This window comes from Apium graveolens, chromosome 4, assembly GCF_009905375.1.
Source record: "Apium graveolens cultivar Ventura chromosome 4, ASM990537v1, whole genome shotgun sequence".
In the NCBI taxonomy this organism is placed as follows: Eukaryota; Viridiplantae; Streptophyta; class Magnoliopsida; order Apiales; family Apiaceae; genus Apium; species Apium graveolens.
Window position 1 is genome coordinate 299,189,053 of NC_133650.1, and position 20,687 is coordinate 299,209,739.

General features: G+C 36.7%; 1 protein-coding gene across 1 annotated transcript; it reads left to right on the plus strand.

Annotated features, from left to right (window-relative positions):
- Positions 1-2,386: 2,386 nt before the first annotated feature.
- LOC141719904 (uncharacterized) lies at positions 2,387-3,142 on the plus strand. Its single transcript, XM_074522267.1, has 2 exons — positions 2,387-2,515; positions 2,762-3,142. The coding sequence occupies exons 1-2, from the start codon at positions 2,387-2,389 to the stop codon at positions 3,140-3,142; spliced, it is 510 nt and encodes a 169-aa protein (XP_074378368.1).
- The last annotated feature ends 17,545 nt before the right edge of the window (positions 3,143-20,687 follow it).

The following is a 20,687-nucleotide window of genomic DNA, read 5'->3' on the forward strand; positions in this document are numbered from 1 at the left end:
CCATCACATGTCGAACAAAACTCCATTCTAGTCTGTCATAGGCTTTTGAGATGTTAATCTTTAGGCCTGCCATTCCATTTTTGCCTTTAGTATGTCTTTTAATGTAGTGATTTACCTCAAATGCAATAATTGTATTATCAGTCAATAATCTTCCTTCTACAAACGCACTATGTGTATTAGAGATAATCAAACCCAGACATGCTTTCAAGCGATTCGACAACACCTTTGACAAGATTCGAACAAGTACATTGCACAGAGATATAGGTCTAAGGTCTTTCATGTTCGTTGGCACCTTCACCTTCAGGATTAAACACACAATAGTTCTGTTAACTCCCACAGGCAGCTCCCCTTACTCAATAAAATTTCTGCAAAAATCAAATACATCCTGTCCAACAATACTCCAAAATGATTGGAAAAAAGTTGGACACGTTAAATGAGTTCAGAGCAAATGATTCCTCCTCTGGATGTTGTCATTCAATATATCAAGACAAGGGCTTATCATAAAAATCAAAACGAAACCGAAATTAAACTGAAATCGGTAAAAATTGATCAAAACTGAATCAAATGAAATCGAACCGAATGGAAATTGAAAACTGAAAAACTGAACTCTTACTAGTCGTTCGATTTCGATTTTGGAGCTAAACCGAACCGATTATTATAATATATAAAATAAATAAATATAAATATTATATATAATAAAAAAAAGGCTAAAGTTTTATTATGAAAATAAATAAATATATAATGTGAGAATTAGGGAGCTTTATAAGTTTTGGCACAATTTGTACTAAGTTGGGCTTGTCCAAAGTCATAAGAAAATTCTAAAGGTGGCTCTTGGAGCATGGAGGTAGCTCCTGCATGTTAAAGTACCAAGTTCTCATTTTGTTATATGATTGTGGTACGTGAATATTGCCCTGTTAAATTTTAAGCATGCAACTGATGTCCAACCATTGTCAGATACTTCAAAACTCAGTGAATGCAACAGAACATAAAGGGGGAGGGGAGGAAAAGTGTTTAATTAATAAATTTAATTTAATGACGCTTCTTTTGATTTCCGGACACTGCTAATTTCGTAGTATATCACCTTTTCATTCGGTTTATGCAAAATTGAATGATACGGTTGGGTTTTTAAATTAAGCTCTTTTTATTGTAATATACTAATTTATTTTTGGCCGTTTTTAAAATCGAAATTGAGCCAATTGTAACCGAACCGAGGTTTTTGAAATTGAAACTAAAACCGGTGACGCAGTTGCGATTGCGATTTTCGATTTTTAAAATCGAAAATCTCCGATTTCGGTTTTACAAAAAATCGGCCTGAACAGAACCTTCAGAGGGAATTATTTTTTTACATTGTCTTAAAAGTTATAATGGTGCTGCTGATCATGCTCTCACAAAGTATGCTCTGAGTATAACTTCATGCAGTATTTGGTGACCTGATTTTCTGTGGACTTCGAATCATGTATGGTGACGATTCTTAATTTAGTTTCATTGACACTCTTTTTTCTTTCTGGAGTTTTTGTCTTATGAGTTTTACACTTGATGTTAGTTTTAATTATTTATTTGATGTTGTTTAGAATTTGACTATTTCAAAATGTAGTTAGTATTTCCCAATCTGTTAGGAGCCGGTCAACTACGTTTTTAGCGTGCAGCATGGATATTTATTTACATGTTTTGCTACTTTATATTAAGTTTTTATAAGTCTTTGTTATGTTTCATGTTTCAATAAGAATTATAATCCTTCTCGGTTATCAAGTAATTACTTATCTAGTTATTAACAGAATTGGTATCAGGGCCTTATGCAAAAGACTGATAAAGTGAGAAACTGTAGTTTCTTGAGTGAAAGAAATGTGAACAAAAGATGACAAATGAAGGGAGTGGTTTTGCGCTGCCGTCGATACCGATGTTTGATGGTCACTATGATCACTGGGCTATGCTCATGAAGAATTTTCTCAGGTCGAAAGAGTATTGGGATTTGGTAAAAACGGGAATTCGGAAAAGGACAGAAGATAAGGATTCTGATGAGAAGGAAAATAAGGTGATTGACAAAGAATTAGAGGAGGAAAGGAAGGCAATTGATGGTCTAAAATTGAAAGATTTAAAGGTAAAAAAATATCTTTTTCAAGAAATTGACAAGACTATTATGGAGATGATTTTTGATAAAGATAGTTCTAAGAGTATATGAGATTCAATGGAACAAAAGTATCAACATACTACCAAAGTGAAGCGGTCTCAATTGCAGGCATTAAGAAGGAAATTTGAGCTACTAAAAATGTTAGAAGGCGAAAATGTTGATGAGTATTTTGCTTGAACACTCACAATTTCTAATAAGATGAAGATACATGGTGAGAAATTAGGACAAGTCGTGATTATTGAAAAGATTTTAAGAACGATGACTCAAAGATTTAATTATGTTGTATGCTCGGTAGAAGAATTAAATGATTTGGATAAGATGACCATTGATGAACTACAAAGTAGTCTGTTGGTTCATGAAGATGGCCATATTGCTAGAGATGAACAGGTCTTTAAAATTTCACAAGATGATCACTATAGAGGTCGAGGAAGGGGATCAATCAGAGGTCGTGGTAGAGGCATGAACAATCAATTTTTTCAACAAGGCTACTATGGAATACTTCAAATGTCATAAACTAGGCCATTTTCAGAATGAATGTCCTAGTTTTGAAAAGGGGGTAAATCATGTTGAGGTTAATTAATATAAAGAGATGTTATTAATGTCATTTATGGACTCTTACCATACAAAAAAAAGGAAGCACGGTATCTTGACTCTGGTTGTAATAATCATATGTGTGGGCATAAGATGTCATTCTCAAACCTGGATGAAACTTTCAGACACTCGGTGAAGCTTGGAAATAATTCGAAGATGGGGGTAATGGGGAAAGGTAATATTCAGCTTGAAGTTGACGGTGTAATCCAAACAGTAACCAATGTGTATTATGTGCCAGATCTTAAAAATAATTTATTGAGCATTGGACAATTACAAGAGAAAAGTCTAGCCATCCTTATTCAACATGGAGAATGCAAGTTGTATCACCCAGACAAAGAATTAATAATGTTGACAAAAATGACGGAAAATCGCATGTTCAAACTATCAGCAAGTGTAGTACTAGATACATCCAGGTGCCTGTAAGTAACCACAGAAGATAGCTCACAACTTTGGCACAAAAGATATGGGCATTTGGGCTATAATGGTCTAAACATACTAGAGGCAAAGAATATGGTAAAAGGTCTTCCGCCACTGAAAAGAACAACTAAAATTTACACTGAGTGTTTGGTGGGAAAGCAACATAGAGATGTAATTCCAAAGAAAAGCAAATGGCAAGTTTTAGAGGAATTAAAACTTAGACATGCTGACATTTGTGGTCCTATCACCCCTTTACCCAATAGCGGCAAGAGGTATTTTCTGAGCTTTATCGATGATTATAGTAAAAAAAATGGATTTACTTTCTTGTTTAGAAATCTGAGGCTTTTATTATTTTCAAAGGCTTTAAGAATTTAGTTGAGAAAAAGGAGACGCGTTTATTCAATGTTTACGTACTGATAGAGGTGGAGAGTTTACTTCAAATGAATTTAATCACTTTTGGGGACCTAATGGCATAAATAGGCAACTGACAGCAGTGTACACTCCACAGCAAAACGGGGTAGCAGAGCGGAAAAATAGAACTATAATGAATATGGTTTGTTGTATGCTTTGTGATAAGCAAGTGCCAAAGATTTTATGGGCTAAAGCTGCAATGTGGACTGTGTATGTGCTTAACAAAATTCCAACATTAGTTGTGAAAGATAAGACTCCGGAAGAAGTGTGGACTGGATTTAAACCTGATGTAGCTGATTTTTGAGTGTTTGGGTGTCTTACCCATGTACATATACCTGATTAGAAAAGAACTAAACTTGATGATAGGAGCTTTAAGTGCATGTTACTAGGGATCAGTGAAGAATCAAAGGCCTGGCGATTATATGATCCAGTTGATAAAAGAATTGTTGTTAGTCGAGATGGGTTTGAAAAATGCAGTTATGAGCACAACTTATTTGTGAAGACAAATACAAGAGGTAAGGTTTTGATTGTTAGTGTGTATGTTGATGACTTAATCTTTACTGGCAATGACAAATATATGTGTTAGATATTGAGTACAACATCTAGGGGGTGAATGTGTTTCTTTGGATTTTTAGCCTTTTTAAACTTGTTTGGATATTGTGTGGACAAAGTAGTTTATATTTGCATAGATATTGTGTTAACAAAAATAAAATAACAAGCACAATATTTCAAAACTCATTTAATTTGTATTAATAAAGTTTGTCTTGCTACAAATTTTGTGTTCTTAAAAATATAAAAATGCGGCTTCTTTCTTGAGAGAAAATAAGAAAATATAAATCTGTCTTTTACACATAAACTAAGGACCAGTGCATGCTTTATACACTAGCAGCATGGGTTTACAAGACTTGCACTAAAATGTACTAAACTACTTTCTAAAGCAACCTTTTTATATTTCCATTTCTAGCTTAGCAAATCTGTGCAGAATCTTGCAGATTTGTGACCATCCTTTGTCCTGTTAATCTTGGCTTTTGATCTTGTATTCTCCCAGCTACTTTGTAGACTTTTCAATCTAGTGAATAGATCATTTGTTGACTGATAATATTGAATCATGAACTTGTCTGCATTCTGTATTTGAAAGGCATATCGAGATCTTCAGTTTGTTCTATAGAGAAGTGACATCTCGATAAGTATAACGACTTATCGAGATCTCTAAGTTCTCTATAGGTATATTTGACTTGTCGAGGTCTCTTGATCTTTGCATGTGAAATGCCTTGTCGATATGTCTGAGATCTCTACATGCAGATATGACTTGACGATATCTCTGAGATCTCTATATACATTTTGACTTGTCGATATCTCTGAGATCTCTAATGAGAAATTGACTTGTCTATATCTCCAATTCTTCATATCTTCATTTGACTTGTCGATATCTCCAGTTCCCTACATTTTCATTTGACTTGTCGATATCTCTGAGACTTCTCTATAAGCCATTTTGGACTTCTCGATAAGGCATTTTGGACTTCTCGATCAGCCATTCTGGACTTCTCAATATCTTGACTTAGAACATTTTTCATTAAGCAGTTTTATTCAACTTCAAGCTTCTACACTCTTCTCTGAGTCATGATCATGAGTTAATCTTCTTCCAGAGTTTATTCCTTAGCTTGAATCTGTTCACGGAAAAATACTCCAGTTTATTCTTTTAACCTTTTTACAGACTCAAGAAATATAATACAGAATACAAAATTGATTATCAGACAACTAAATTCCAGGGTTGTTAATGTGACTTAGTCTTGTTATTATACAGGCATGTCTTGCACAACAATCTCCCCCAATTTGTGAAGATTGCTTATCACAAATTCATGCCTCATAACAAGACTAAACCTAAGATAAAATCAATTACATTAAAGATTGACAGATTAACAAATACAAATTTATACATTAAGTGATTACATCAGTTTAAACATTACAAGTATTAGGTGAATTTCTCATAACCTGGTTCTTTCCTAATGAGGTCCTTGAGATTTACTAGCACTTGTAGTTATTTAATTATTTTAGTCCCTCTTAAGGCTTCTACCAGTCTGAGCCAATCATCCAGTTTGTAGGTGTTGAGGTAATTTACTCTAAATCTTAAAAATCTGCCAATTTGAATGTTCAGGAAATGTCCATCTTTTGATTTTCTACTCAATCCCCTTTCCATGAATTCATTTGACCTTTTTTCAAACATCTCTATCTCTGTGGCCTACTTCCTATCCCTTTCTTCCTTTCTAGCCTTTAATCTTGCATGTCTTTCATTTCTTTCTCTCAACCTCTCAGAAATCACAGCCTTCCACATTCTTGTACTTGTACTCGTTGGCGATGAAGGTTCTACGCCAAGGTTATTATTGGCCTACGATGAAGGAGGATGCTACGAAATTTGTTAGAGCATGCGATTGCTGCCAACGCTTTGTAAATTACTCATCTATGTCAACAACGCTTTTGACACATATGGTGAGTCCATGGCCATTTTCCATGTGGGGAATTGATCTAATTGGAAAACTACGGAAAGCTAAAGGAGATGTCAAGTATGCAGTGGTTGCATTTGATTACTTTACTAAGTGGATTGAGGCTATGCCATTGGCAACTATCACTGCGAAGAAAATCAAAGACTTTGTGTTCAACTCTATTGTATGAAGATTTAAAATTCCTTACAAACTTGTGTCTAACAACGGAAAGCAGTTTGATAGCAATGAGTTGCAACAACTATATGAAGATTTGAAGATTAAGAAGGAATTTGCAGCAATCTATCATCCTCAGAGCAATGGACAAACAGAGGTTGTCAATAAGATAATAAAGCATACCCTCAAGACCAAGCTGGAGGAATGCGAAGGGAACTGGCTTGAAGAACTCCCAAAAGTGTCGTGGTCTTACAACACTACTCCAAGGTCTACTACGGGAGAATCTTCATTTGTGCTCACTTACGGGTCTGAGGCTATGGTTCCCGTGGAAGTTGGTTCGAGATCGCTTCGTAGGGATCGTTACGCGGAGGAAGATGCAGAAATTAACCAGAGACTTCACTTGGATCTTTTGGAAGAAACAAGAGAGAATTCCCAGTTAAGGCTCGTAGCATATCAACAACGTGTCGCAAGGTACTATAACAAGAAAGTAAAGGGACAACTGCTGAAGGTAGGAGATCTAGAGCTCGGGAAGGTCATGCCAAACACAAAGAATCCCCAACATGGAGTGTTTGGAGCTAATTGGGAAGGACCATACAAAATAAAGCAATCTTGTGGAAGGGGACCTATCACCTTGAAGACTTGGAAGGGAAGTTGGTTCTGTGAGCATGGAATATGGAGCATCTCTGAAAGTATTATCAGTAACGCGCGGCTTTGGCCCCTTACATATTATGTTTTACATTTTCAGTTGATATAAGTAGGGTTGTGCCCGAATCATAGACTAGAAGCAATAAAGTTCCTCCTAGCCTAGGGGGGTAGTGCATGTACTATCTACCTTAGAACTAGTTAAAGGATCGTATTTTCGAATAAATTCCCCACAGAGCATAGTAGCCATTGGACCGATGCACTTTCAACACTGGAGCGCATTATTAATAAAGACTTTGAACAATTTCTTCAAAATTTGTCAGTTGTTGTTTTATTGATATCATTTCAAAGACAGAGTATTCAAAACATATACGATGCGTCCTCAAACAAAGACGCATCATGGAAACAGAGTTATGATAACTTGCATAAAAGCACGAGGACGCGCCCTCATATCCTTTATGATGTTGATGATAATTTATGACTCTTGAATTAAATTAGTAAGTAAGGTAGATGCCTCCTGAAATGAGGACGCGCCCTTAATATGTAACTCTTTGTTAGGTCCCAATGTGTTTGTAGAAGGGGGGTTCAATACAAACAATACCAAATAATTGAATAAATATGGAATAAAAAATGTGAAACAAAATTCAAGTTAAATAAAAATATTATTAAACTTGAAAGGTATTACAACAACTGTATCGATTACAAGGAATTAATCTCAAATTAATTATCACAAATCTAGAATAAATTCGACATGAACTTTTTCTATTTTTGTAATAAAAAGATTCAAATGCTAAACGCAATTTGAGATTAAGTTCTAGGGATTTTCATCCGCTAGATAATTACACAAGAACAAGATAAAGATTTCTAGTGGTTTGGATTTAACTTTACAAACTAGAAATTATGTCTTGAAATTAGCAGAGAAGATGAAATATTTGTTCTGCTTCTTTTTCTTCTTGTTCTCGGGTTCTATTGTGTTCTGGATTACTTGTTGAATGGCTGCTTCTGTCTTTTTAATCAATCAACAAAATGGAATGAACTGGAATGACAATCCCATAGCTGGCAAGACTTTCGGTAGGACAATGGATTGAACTAGCAAGACAATCTGATTGAACTACAATGACTTTCGGTATGACAATCAGTTGAACTAGCAAGACTATCTCCTTCCCAGTAGAACTTTCGGTAGGATAATTGAAATGACTTGGCATGACAATCGGTATGACAATCCTGATTGTCATGCTAGTTCATTTTCAATTGTCTTGCTGATTTAAGACTGTTTTTTATCCAATTAAACTTTTGAAAATTCTTAATATTAATTCTGAATTAATTAATCAATTAATTCAATTAATAAATAAATTAATCTTTGCAGATATAATTTATTTTCTTAATTAAATTATATGACTTAATTAATTGATAGAGAATTAATACTAATCTTGAGCGGCAACCATTCTTCTGAAAATCTTCTGATAATCACAGTCAATTATGAATCAATTCCACCACTTCAATGTTGACACTCGATGTACTGTCTGATTCATGAGTGACTAACTTCCATGACGTTTCTTCATGTCTTGACTTTGATACTTGATTTTCTTCAGATTAAATCCTTGTAATTCTCTGATACCCTGACGAGATCTCTGTCACTTGATTAAATCCATAACCTTGATTTATATCACTGAGGCATGATCAATTTCTTGAACTTCTTCCAGTGAATAAATTCCTCAAGTCTGTAGAAGAACCTTGTTCATGAATCCTTTGACATATATTACTTTGCGAGATCTCTTTGACGGTAGATCCATTATTTACTTATTACATTCTTATTTGAGTTGAGTTAAATCCTCGAATATATAAATAGGCTATGACATATGTCTTACAATCTCCCCCTATTTGTTTGTTAGACAATAACACACAAATACATAGAGGATAACTCAACTAACAAATAAGAAAAAGATATAAACAGAAATGCAAAGTAAATAGCAGAAAAGTTCTGGATAACATTTAACCTTTTCCAGATTCCAAATAGATGTTCCTCTAGACTGAACATATCTTCAAGTAGTTCCATCTTCATTTGTACAACCACATTTCCTGTTGAGAAGCCCATATCTCTCTTGCTTCTCCCCCTATGAGAATCAACTGATTAAAGAAGATCACCTTCGTTTACCACCTTTCCCGTACAATAGGATCTGCAGATAAAAACCAATGGTACTCCCCTTTTGAAAATAGCTTCTTCCCTTACTAGAAAATCACCTTGTGTTTACCACCTCTCCCGTACAATAGGATCCGTAGTTATAAACAACAATGGTATGGTGTAGTGTATATATGATCTTTTTCTTCCTCCCTGCTATTTCTCCCCCTTAGTTGAGGAATCCTCCAAACTATTACTTAAGCTTTTATCTCCCCCTTAAAGAAGGAATGTATGTCGTCGTCTGAAGGAGTTCTCATATTTCACTTGGTTGGAAAAGAAATAACAAGAAATTTCTCTTTCTTCCTCACTGTGAGTGTGTGATTCTGTTTAGTGTACCTCATATGTATTTCACTCTTCTCTCCACTCGTGTTTATACTCATTCTCACAAGTGTATCACTCTTCTCTCATAGCTCCATAATCCAGTTGTACCTGCAAGGAAAATCACCTTAGCCATCCTTAAGGAGGTCACAGGTGGTGCAATGGGAGTTCGCAAATCCCCATCCTTGTTTAACTCGTCAGATGAATCTGAGTCATAATCTACAATTTGCTAGTTTCCCTTTTAGGGTTCCAGATTTGAATTCTGGGAAGGTAAACAATGATCCAACGAATTTAGCATAAAGATCAAAGTTCCTATCTAATGTCTGTGAAGACATTTCCTTGTGACTCAACAGGTAATATCTGAATCATTGTCAACAAGTTGCCGATCTGCGCCTATGTCAGATCCACTATCCACAGATGCATCCAGGGGATTTAAGCCTGGGGAGGTAGACACTGACCACTGACATATGGCTTTTGGATCAGTATCCTCTCCTAACACCTGTAAAGGCAATTGGTCCATTAACGAACCTTAAACAATCGAATCTGACCTTAAAATTTGAAACTCTTGTTTTCGTCAACTCATCCTTTGTGTGTGTACACTTTCCTTGTGCATCAAGAGTTGTTTATGTTTGAAGTGGTGACACTACATCGGATGCCTTGGCCGACATGCAAATTTCAATAGACGCACCCTATTGAGAGAATGAATCTAGTAACTGTTTTTGTGCCTTTTCAGCCATTACATCTTTTTGAGAAGATGTATGGGGGCTAGCAGTTGTCTCGGTTTAAATACTACTCATCTATGTAGGAGACAGAGCTACTGGGTTGACTACATAACCTTCCTTATGTGGTGCACTAAGGCACTATCTCCCTCACGCTCATTCATACTACATTTAGTGGTAAGAGGGTGTTGGTTGGTTCTGTTTCTGTGTTTGTCTTTACAGTCTGGGATAGACGTTGTGGGTTTTCAACCTCATGACTGTCAATGAAAGAAAGCCATTGGAGACTGAACCTGTATCACAAAACATAGGGCAATATAGAGAGATAAAATGTACTTAAGATCTATAATGAATGAAAATTATACATTTAATCTTTTGAGAGAGATGATGTACAATAGTGATTTCAAAGGATTTTACATGAAATAAGAAATCACTAATGTAGAAAGAAGTTTGATTTACTCCTAAAACTCACTGCACATGTTAAACAATATGATTGTGCCTAGTGATTAGAGAGTTATAAATATTACGATTGCTTGAGCAGTACACTAGTTCATACCAACCTGAAGTGAGATTGTGAAGAAGAGATTATATAGTCCAATAGATCTGCAACTGCAAAGTCCATGAACTGAGGTGCATTGACTTCCTCTTTTGACTCACCAACCAGGAGTACACTTGTACACATCTTACTAGAGTCCAATTCCGAGTGTAATGTGCATCAGGTGCCTGATATGTCGTAATATTCTCAAGTCTCGTCACTGGTGCTATATGTTAGATACTGCTTCCTGATAATAACCTAGCACAATATACAAATTTTCAATGATAACATTCCCAGCTTGCAAACAGCCATATCCCTCAGATAAACATTTGTTGTTATCTCCAAAGGTAACCAGGGGGCCAGCTTTCTCAATCCACATTTGATAGCAGGGCTCTATCTGCGGTCATATGTCTTGATGATCCACTGTCAAGAATCCACACTATCGGTTACACCTGTTTAATGCCCTGCACTACAAATGGATTAGACCTTCTTTGGAACCCAAACTTGGTTGGGCCCGGCATACTTGTAGAATTGTCCTTTGTCAGGCAAAACAACATTTTTAATTTTAATGGTCTCAACATCCTCAATGACTGAACATTTGACCTTGTAAACAGCCTTAACAAATTTCTGTTTAAGCTTAGGCACAAATGTCTCCTTTCTAGCCTTAGAAGGACTAGCAGTCTTAGACCTATCATGCTTCTTGTTATTCACATACTGACGAGGAGTAGTCTTATCATTAGAAATATGCTTACCATTAAAATAAGCATACATCATATTAAAAGCACAAGACATACAATTAGAAACACCACATGCTTTATGAGAGTGATTAACAGCAGGCAATTTATGCATGGTAGTCATGGCATTTTTGTTTTCCAACTCATGTGTGTCTGAGTTAGTCTCGGTTGCTTTCACAACTTTGACTGGAACTTTCGACACACTCGACTTGGAAACAACCTTCTCATTAGCAAGATCTTCAGCACGCATTTCTTCTTGAATAACAGAAGAGGTCGCATCAAATGGTTCAGCAATTGATGCTTTATAGAGGGGTTCATCAACACCCTTAAGCACATGTGGTACTTCCCTACCTTTAGCACAGACACGAGGAGGGGAGTTTATGCCTAATTCTCCAATAGCAACATTGTAATCATAACCTATTCCAGATGTTTGATTAACAGATTGCTTACTGTAGAACTCTTTAGCCTTCGAACAAGAATTGAAGTAGGCTCTAACCTTAGTCTCAAGACCGGTGATCTTGTCTTTGAGAATAGTTTCGAGTTGTCTATAACAGTCAACTCTATTCTCTAGAAAAGATACTTGTTCTTTTAACTTGTCTTGATTAATGTGCACAAGTCTTAATTCATTGACCTCTTTCTCAAGGTCTTTGATCTGCTGACTTAACAGTTCATTATCACGACGAGCACAATCTAAGGAACCTCCTAGATGATAAACTAATTCAGCATCAGTAAATTTTACCTCTTTTCTTGACGATGAAGCTTTTCCATCAATAGCCATAAGAGCAAGATTCTCATTTTCTTCATCTTTACTATCAGTATCATCCCAGCTTCTTCCCTTTGCCAGGTAAGCCCTTTCAGAGTTACTCTTCTGATTTGAATCATAAGAGTTCTTCCTTACTTGCTTTGGCTTCCTACATTCTATGGCAAAGTGTCCCAACTCATTGCAGTTATAGCTTCTAATGGTGCTCCGATCAACCATCCCTGTTTTGTATCCACCACTACTGGTATTAGAGGATGAAGATCCACCTGTCTGGAATCTGTTGTAGTTGGATTTGTACTTGAACTTGGGATTTCTCTTGAATCTGACATTGGAGAATCTCTTGACAATTTGGGCCATTGACTCATCTTCCAATTGATCCAGCTCTTCCAAGGAATAAAAATCATCACTGGATTGATTTGTAATAGGAGGATCATATTCTGCTACTATCACATTTTCCTCAGCCTTGGAAAACTGTACCATTCTCTCCGACTGTTGAGATTGTTGTTGTTGTTGACCTTCAGCTACAAGAGCAGTAGATGTGCTGACCATTCTATCTTTCCCGTAGACTTCCTTTTGTTGAATCTGCTCCAACTCATAGGTTTTCAACACACCATAGAGTCTATCCAAAGAAATTTCACTCAGATCTCTAGCTTCTCTAATGGCAGTGATTCTATGTTCAAGATGAGTTGGCAGTGTTAAAAGGAACTTTTTGTTGACCTCCCTGATTGAATAATATTTTCCATTTATATTCAGGTTATTGATCAATGCATTGTACCTCTCAAACACTTCAGAAATTCCTTCTCCTGGATTTGATTTAAAATGTTCATACTCAGAGGTTAGGATCTCCAACTTGTTCTCCCTAACTTCCTCTGTGCCTTCATTAATCACCTCAATAGTTTCCCACATGTGTTTGGAATTTTTACAGTTCATCACATGTCTGTTCATCAAGGGATCAAGGGAATCAATTAATATTAATTGAAGGCTGGCATCCAAGGAGGCTTCTTCCTTTTCAGCAGGAATAAAATCTTCAGGCTCTTTTGGATAGGTTCTAGCTATGGTAATCACAACATCATCTACTATCACCTCTGGTTCAATAACCATTGGAGTTGTTGGACCCTTCTTTAACAAGTTCAGATATTTGGGATTTGCAACTTATAAAAACAAGAGCATCTTCTTCTTCCACATGATATAATTTTCTTTATCAAATAGTGGAATTTTAACGGTTCCAACTTTTTGTGAAGTCATTATGAATTTTTGAATAAATAAAAATTCAAGGAGTTGAAAAATCACAAAAGTCTAGGATATTGATTTGTTCGTTAATCAGAAGGCTCTGATACCAATTGTTAGGTCCCAATGTGTTTGTAGAAGGGGGGTTGAATACAAACAATACCAAATAATCGAATAAATGCGGAATAAAAAATGTGAAATAAAATTCAAGTTAAATAAAAATATTATTAAATTTGAAAGGTGTTATAACAACTGTATCGATTACAAGGAATTAATCTCAAATTAATTATCACAAATCTAGAATAAATTCGACATGAACTTTTTCTATTTTTGTAATAAAAAGATTCAAATGCTAAACGCAATTTGAGATTAAGTTCTAGGGATTTTGATCCGCTAGATAGTTACACAAGAACAAGATAAAGATTTCTAGTGGTTTGGATTTAACTTTACAAACTAGAAATTATGTCTTGAAATTAGCAGAGAAGATGAAATATTTGTTCTGCTTCTTTTTCTTCTTGTTCTCGGGTTCTGTTGTGTTCTGGATTACTTGTTGAATGGCTGCTTCTGTCTTTTTAATCAATCAACAGAATGGAATGAACTGGAATGACAATCCCATAGCTGGCAAGACTTTCGGTAGGACAGTGGATTGAACTAGCAAGACAATCTGATTGAACTACAATGACTTTCGGTATGACAATCAGTTGAACTAGCAAGACTATCTCCTTCCCAGTAGAACTTTCGGTAGGACAATTGAAATGACTTGGCATGACAATCGGTATGACAATCCTGATTGTCATGCTAGTTCATTTTCAATTGTCTTGCTGATTTAAGACTGTTTTTAATCCAATTAAACTTTTGAAAATTCTTAATATTAATTCTGAATTAATTAATCAATTAATTCAATTAATAAATAAATTAATCTTTGCAGATATAATTCATTTTCTTAATTAAATTATATGACTTAATTAATTGATAGAGAATTAATACTAATCTTGAGCGGCAACCATTCTTCTGAAAATCTACTGATAATCACAGTCAATTATGAATCAATTCCACCACTTCAATGTTGACACTCGATGTACTGTCTGGTTCATGAGTGACTAACTTTCGTGACATTTCTTCATGTCTTGACTTTGATACTTGATTTTCTTCAGATTAAATCCTTGTAATTCTCTGATACCCTGACGAGATCTCTGTCACTTGATTAAATCCACAACCTTGATTTATATCACTGAGGCATGATCAATTTCTTGAACTTCTTCCAGTGAATAAATTCCTCAAGTCTGTAGATGAACCTTGTTTCTGGATCCTTTGACAAATATTACTTTGCGAGATCTCTTTGATGGTAGATCCACTATTTACTTATAACATTCTTATTTGAGTTGAGTTAAATCCTCGAATATACAAATAGGCTATGACATATGCCTTACACTCTTAGTTTACAATATTAAGGGGACAACAGTAACATAACTTACGAAAATTAAAGAAAACTGGATGCAATTGCAATGAGGACGCGTCCTCATTGGGAAGAATGTCCTAGAGGTGATCTTAAATGGAAGGAGACGCGTCTCCTGATAAGGACGCATCCATCATATGATTTATTTAATAAAATTATGAAGATGAGATAACCAGGAAAGGAAAATATGCATGAAAATAATTCAAGGTATAAAACCTTGGAAAAGTACCAGCAAACAAAATCCAGAAATATCAAAGATCCATGATTACAAACTGCAAGGCTTAAAAGGACCTACACCCTTAAGTTGTTCAGGAAACTTTATTAAATAACTTAATACGCGTCCTAAGCAGGAGGCGCGTACTGTGATTTGTCTTGATCTTTTGGAGGAGAAGGTGGAGGCTGAGCTTGAAGAGGAGAAGGCACAGGGGACGCGTCATCCTCTTTCAGGCCTAGGACTATCCTCTTGTTCTTGATGGAATATGCAGCTCTAACCTTAAAATCATTCACCCATTTTTGGGTATCTTCATCAAATTTGGAAAAAGTGTATTCTGGGTCATTTGCTATGAACCCAGATCACTATTCCTCAAAGCCGGTTGTAAACCCATTCTGGTACACCAGCTTCTTCTCTTCCTTCCATCCATGAACTCTATCATCATTTAGAATATCCAAGTCCAATTGTATTTTGGAGTTCGCAGCAGTGACTTCATCAATAACCTTCTCCATAGCAGTAACATGTCCATCAAGGCGCGCCTTGTCCAGCTGCAATGCAAGGATTTCAATATCTTTTTCCTTGGTAAGCAATGTGATGCTTTTTTCCAAGGATATAATTTTGACTTCAGCCTTGCTCTTGGCAGTATCAGTGGCAGCAAGACACGCCCTCAATCTTGGGTGCCATGTTAGCATTTTTCCTTGCGTGCAAGTGAAGTTCAGCTGCAGCCCTTACCATAGCTTGTTCAGTTTGCTCATCATTCCTGAAGGTCCAACCTCTCACCTCTTCTTTAGAGAAAGCCCTAGAAGAGGACGCGCCCAGGTATCTGAGGACGAATGATTGATCATCCGGAATAGTCTTCTAGCGCTTAGAGGGCACGTCCTCCTTGTTTGAGATGTTCACCACAGTTGTATCAATAATTTTTGGCGAAGGAGAAGGGACCACAGTAGTTGGAGGATTCTTGGCTTTTGGATCAGTTTTTGTAGCAACATGTTTGCTCATCCCAGATTTCAGCTTTCTGGAGGCACCAACAGCAAATCCCTTGGGAAGAGAAGTCATCTCTGCAGAATAACATGATAAACATTAGTTCTGGACGCACCCAGACAGGAGGACGCGCCCTCTTATAAATAAACTTATAGCAATATAAAATGTGACGGGCATGCATATTATGACTTTAAGAAAACAGGAAGCATTATAAGTATAGAATATTGGACGCATTATACATGTATGATTGAAAGGGAAACATGGGTAGTAAATTTGCAACAGTGAATAACATTATAAAATTTTGCAGAAAATGAACACATAAATATACCAGCCTTGTGTGAATGCCAAAATTACACATATCTCAAAATGACGTGTCCTAATGCTATGATGTGTCCCAAGCAAATATATGGACTATGAAAACATGTATGAATGTCAAAAAGAATAAAGATCGCACATGCAAACGTATGATGCGTCCTAGTATGATAATTCTTACCCTGTTCTAAGTTCACTTGTTTGTTAATGTTAAGCTGAACTAGCTCTGTAGCATTAAGCCCCTTAGCTTTTTCAGAAGCTGTAAGGACGGGCTTTCCATTCTAAAAATCACGGTATTTATAAATGGAACCTACCCTTGCATACAGAGCTCCAACTCTTTTAAGGTTGTCTTCTGTGATCATCTCCTTGAGATTGAAATGCTTCTCGGCATATCTCAACACCTTTTTTGCTCTTTTTTTCCTTTTTTCAGTGAGCGCTTTTTGGATTCTTTTATCTAAGGATGAAACATGAAGATGAAAAAATATTGATAAAGGAAAGGGCGCGTCCTCAATGTCAGGACGCACCCTAGTGGTGACACTTACTTGGATATAAGTTAAAGCGAACGCGAGCCCTCTTGACATTATAAAGGTAGAAGAATGGCTCCTTTCAGTCTCTCTCATGCTGATTTTGCCTTCATTGAATCCTTTGTTGTTCAACCATTTATTGACAACCAAGAAGTGGTACCCTAGGATAGACTTTCTAATGCTGAAAAAATAGCTGAACTCCTTCATGGAGGGCACGTCCAACTCCAAGTTGTGGTACATAATATATAAGGCCCACGCTAGTTGGTATGAATTTGGAGAAAGTTGAACATGGGCCACGTCATACCATTTCAGGATCTTCTTAATGTATGGGTGCAAGGGCGCGCCCACACCAAGAGAAATAAGTTTGGGAGTAAGCACCATCCCGGGGATCATTAGATTTTCCATGTTAAATAGGTGGGGCATCATCTTGCGAAGAGGACGTGCACATATGCCCTCCATGTCGTAGTATCTCATGTTTCACCCAATCTCCGGGTCTGTTACTGCAGAATCCATGCAAACACAAGCTAACTTGTTCTCTTTCTTTCTCCAAACATTATTTTATGCCTCAGGGAGATCCTCGAGCTCTTTCTAATCAAAATCAAGCTCTACATCAGCTGGCTCTCAATGTTCGAATGGAGAATCAGATTTTTGGGGAGAAATATGATATTTTTCAGGTTCAGGAGCTCTTCTCTCAAACTCACTTTCACTGTGAGGGGAGGGCGCGTCTTGAACAGGAGACGCGTCTTGAGCTGATGGGTACGCGTCCTTATCAGATATGACTCTATGATGTTGAGATTTATCAGGAAGATGGGATAATCTCATCATCAGTCCAGTCTTCAGTTGCTAGGTTACGTGAAGATTGGGAAGTTCTCTTACGCTTTAATTTTCTTCTTTCCAACCCTGGCACTTAGAGGAATGTTGTCCATGGATTCAGAACTTGAATTTGACATGATTGAAGTTTTCGATTTGAGAAATTCAAAAGCACGAGCTTCCACTTCAAGGAAAGAATCTGTCCCATGATACTCAGGTATTCAGGACTGAAAGTAATAGGAGGTGGAGAATCAAGCCCAAGGCATATATTGAAAGCCTTGAATGGATGAAATGGAGAGGATGGAGACGCGTCCTCTAGCTGAAACAAGAAGGAAAAAGATTTTGAGGACGCGTCCATGACTTAAAATAAAAATAAAAAAGAGCAACAAAGATGCGTCAAAAGAAAGACACGCATGAGCACAAGGAAAAGAGGAAAGAAAGCGGAGAGACGGGATTCTATACGGGGACGCGTCGTGGGTGTCTATCGCGAGAAGTCAGCTAAAGTGTATGACACGTCCTAATATGGTAGTGCATTCATTGTATCTTTGTTGGAATAAATTAACCTATGTAAGTTAAGCTATGCTATAAAGAAGAAGTAGAACACGCCTTATAGGGTAGACTCGTCCATAAGGACTGAAATACATAATAATTCTAATTGATTTTTGGTTAATTTGGGGGAAATTTAAGTAAAACCCTAGAAATATGCGATTACAAAATCAAAAGAGCAAATATGGGGTTTCATTATATACTTATATATACGCATACAAAGAAAAATGAAGAATAGTAATGGGAAAATGAAGAACATGAACGGTTTTTTTACTTGATACGGTAGATTTACTCAATGAAATGAAGAAATAAAAGAAGGTTCGTGTACCTTGGAACTTGGAGGGATGATCGACTGTAAAAACTTGGAGAATGGCCAGTTGAATCACCAGATTTCGGAGGAAAATTTCTTGCAGTGGCGGAGATGGCGGTTCAAGAGAGAGAAATATAGTAAAGTGGGAATTGTGGGTTGGTGAAAAGTATTTGTAGGTGAAGGAGGATGATGACGTGTATGAAAACTGTCGTACAACGGCTAGAAACGGTATAATTTCCTGAAAATACTCATACAAAGCGATGACGCGCCCAAAGAGGAGGACACGTCCTGATATCTTGGGATCGCAAACCAAATTTCACTTATATTTCTAAGGATAAAAATTCCAACTTGTTTTTCAACTGCGTATGGAATTTGGGGGTAGTTGTTATAACCAAAATTTGGCATCGGGTCATTTCGGGTTAGGAATGGGTCAATTGGAATAGAATTGGGGAAAATAAATGAAGGGTTAAGTTGTAGGCTACAATGTGCTAAGGGAGGACACACCCTCTATATGTAGGACGCGTCCAACATTGAGTGGGCTATGATTTGGGTCATTTGAGGTCAAGGTTGCTATGTCAAGGGATGTGGAGGAAATCTCAATGCGCTTAGGACGTGTCCAGAGCTCAGGGAGCGCTTTGCATTGGTAAGAATTGACAAGACAGATTGTCCACATGTTAAGGTTGCAATATAGGGGAAATGTGTGCATTCCATGGGAAAAGGACGTGTCTTGTCCTTGGGAGAAAGGTTGCAATACAGGTTGCAATACAGGGATATCTTGAGGATAAGGCAAGCATGGAAAGAGGAATATAAGTGGTTTTTACTAACATATTTGTTACAGGTACTCTTTAAAGAATTCCCTCCTTGAGACTGTCAAGGAGGGGGATGTCCATGAAAAGCTTGAAGGCCTCCTCCTGTATTTAAAGGGTGTCCTTGTTGGGGATGTGGGGTTAACTTTGGTGTGTGCTCCGGGAACTCTGTTCTTGTATTCAACGGGTGTCCTCGTTGGAGAACTTTGGAGTCATCCTGCACTTTGTACTCAAAATCTTGGGATCACCTGTCCTGCTATCTGGTGGGTTATCCTCATTCAGGGGACAGGGACGTGTCCGGCATTTGGGGTGAACCGTGGTTATACCTGCATTCATATATCAAGGGAGATAACTGTAGCGGAGTGTTATCCTTGCACAGGGAGATGCACTATCCGTGAAGTTCTACGATTACGGACGAGCATTGGGCCTTTGCGGTTGGGCCTCATAGTTGGACATTCCTAAAGTTAGCGGAAGATGGATTCTGGAGAGACTTCTATTGGGCCTAGGAATGAGAAGTCTAAACCCATTAGATTTCTTGTTCCCCAAGAACTACGTCAGGCTCGATCCCTATATAAAGGGTATGTAGGCACATTGAGAGGGGTAAGAAGTTGAGAGCTGAAAAGGAGCCACCACTTGCCCTAATCAATCTCAACCACTAGTTAACACACAACCACCGCATACCGCTTGATTTTTCGGCGAAGAACCACCATTACAAATTTTGATTCCGGCGATAAACCCCAAACTTTGTTGTTACCAGATTCCTCCGACAACAGTTATATCAATTTTGGTTGTTTAAATAATGTTGATGGATTTTTGGTAAGTCATTCTTCAATTTCTTGATGTATACTGAGATATAAGGATATAATTTTGGATTCCATCTGTTTGATTAAAATTCTAAGACAATTTTAAGATTTTAATTATGTACTCCATCTGTTTGATTATAGTGCTGAAGCAACTTCTCGCCCACAATGTATTTGTTGGATTATGATTTGTGACCTTAATGATTGTGTAGAAATTGTTAAATATGTGTTCTTTTAGAAGTTAAAGCAAATAATATATGAATGATAATATTGTTAGGTTGATCTACAATAATTACTCATCATGCCTAGTTGGCTTTTTTTGACATATTTTGTTTCTTAATCATTGCTAAATTTCAGATTCTTATGGAGCTGCAGAGTATGACCTTTGTTAGATTCTTTATATGTATGTATGATATTTGGTGTACAGAATCTCTACTGAAAAGTTACTTCCAGAGATAATGAATATTTAGGTAAATAAAAGGATCATTACTATAATATGAAAATGATTAGAAGATATATTTTATGACTTTATCCGATTGATTAGGACATTCGAAAGTTAAATTAAGGTCTTAATCTAATAGTCAAACTGGACTCAGAAAATTACTCCCTCAGTCCCAAC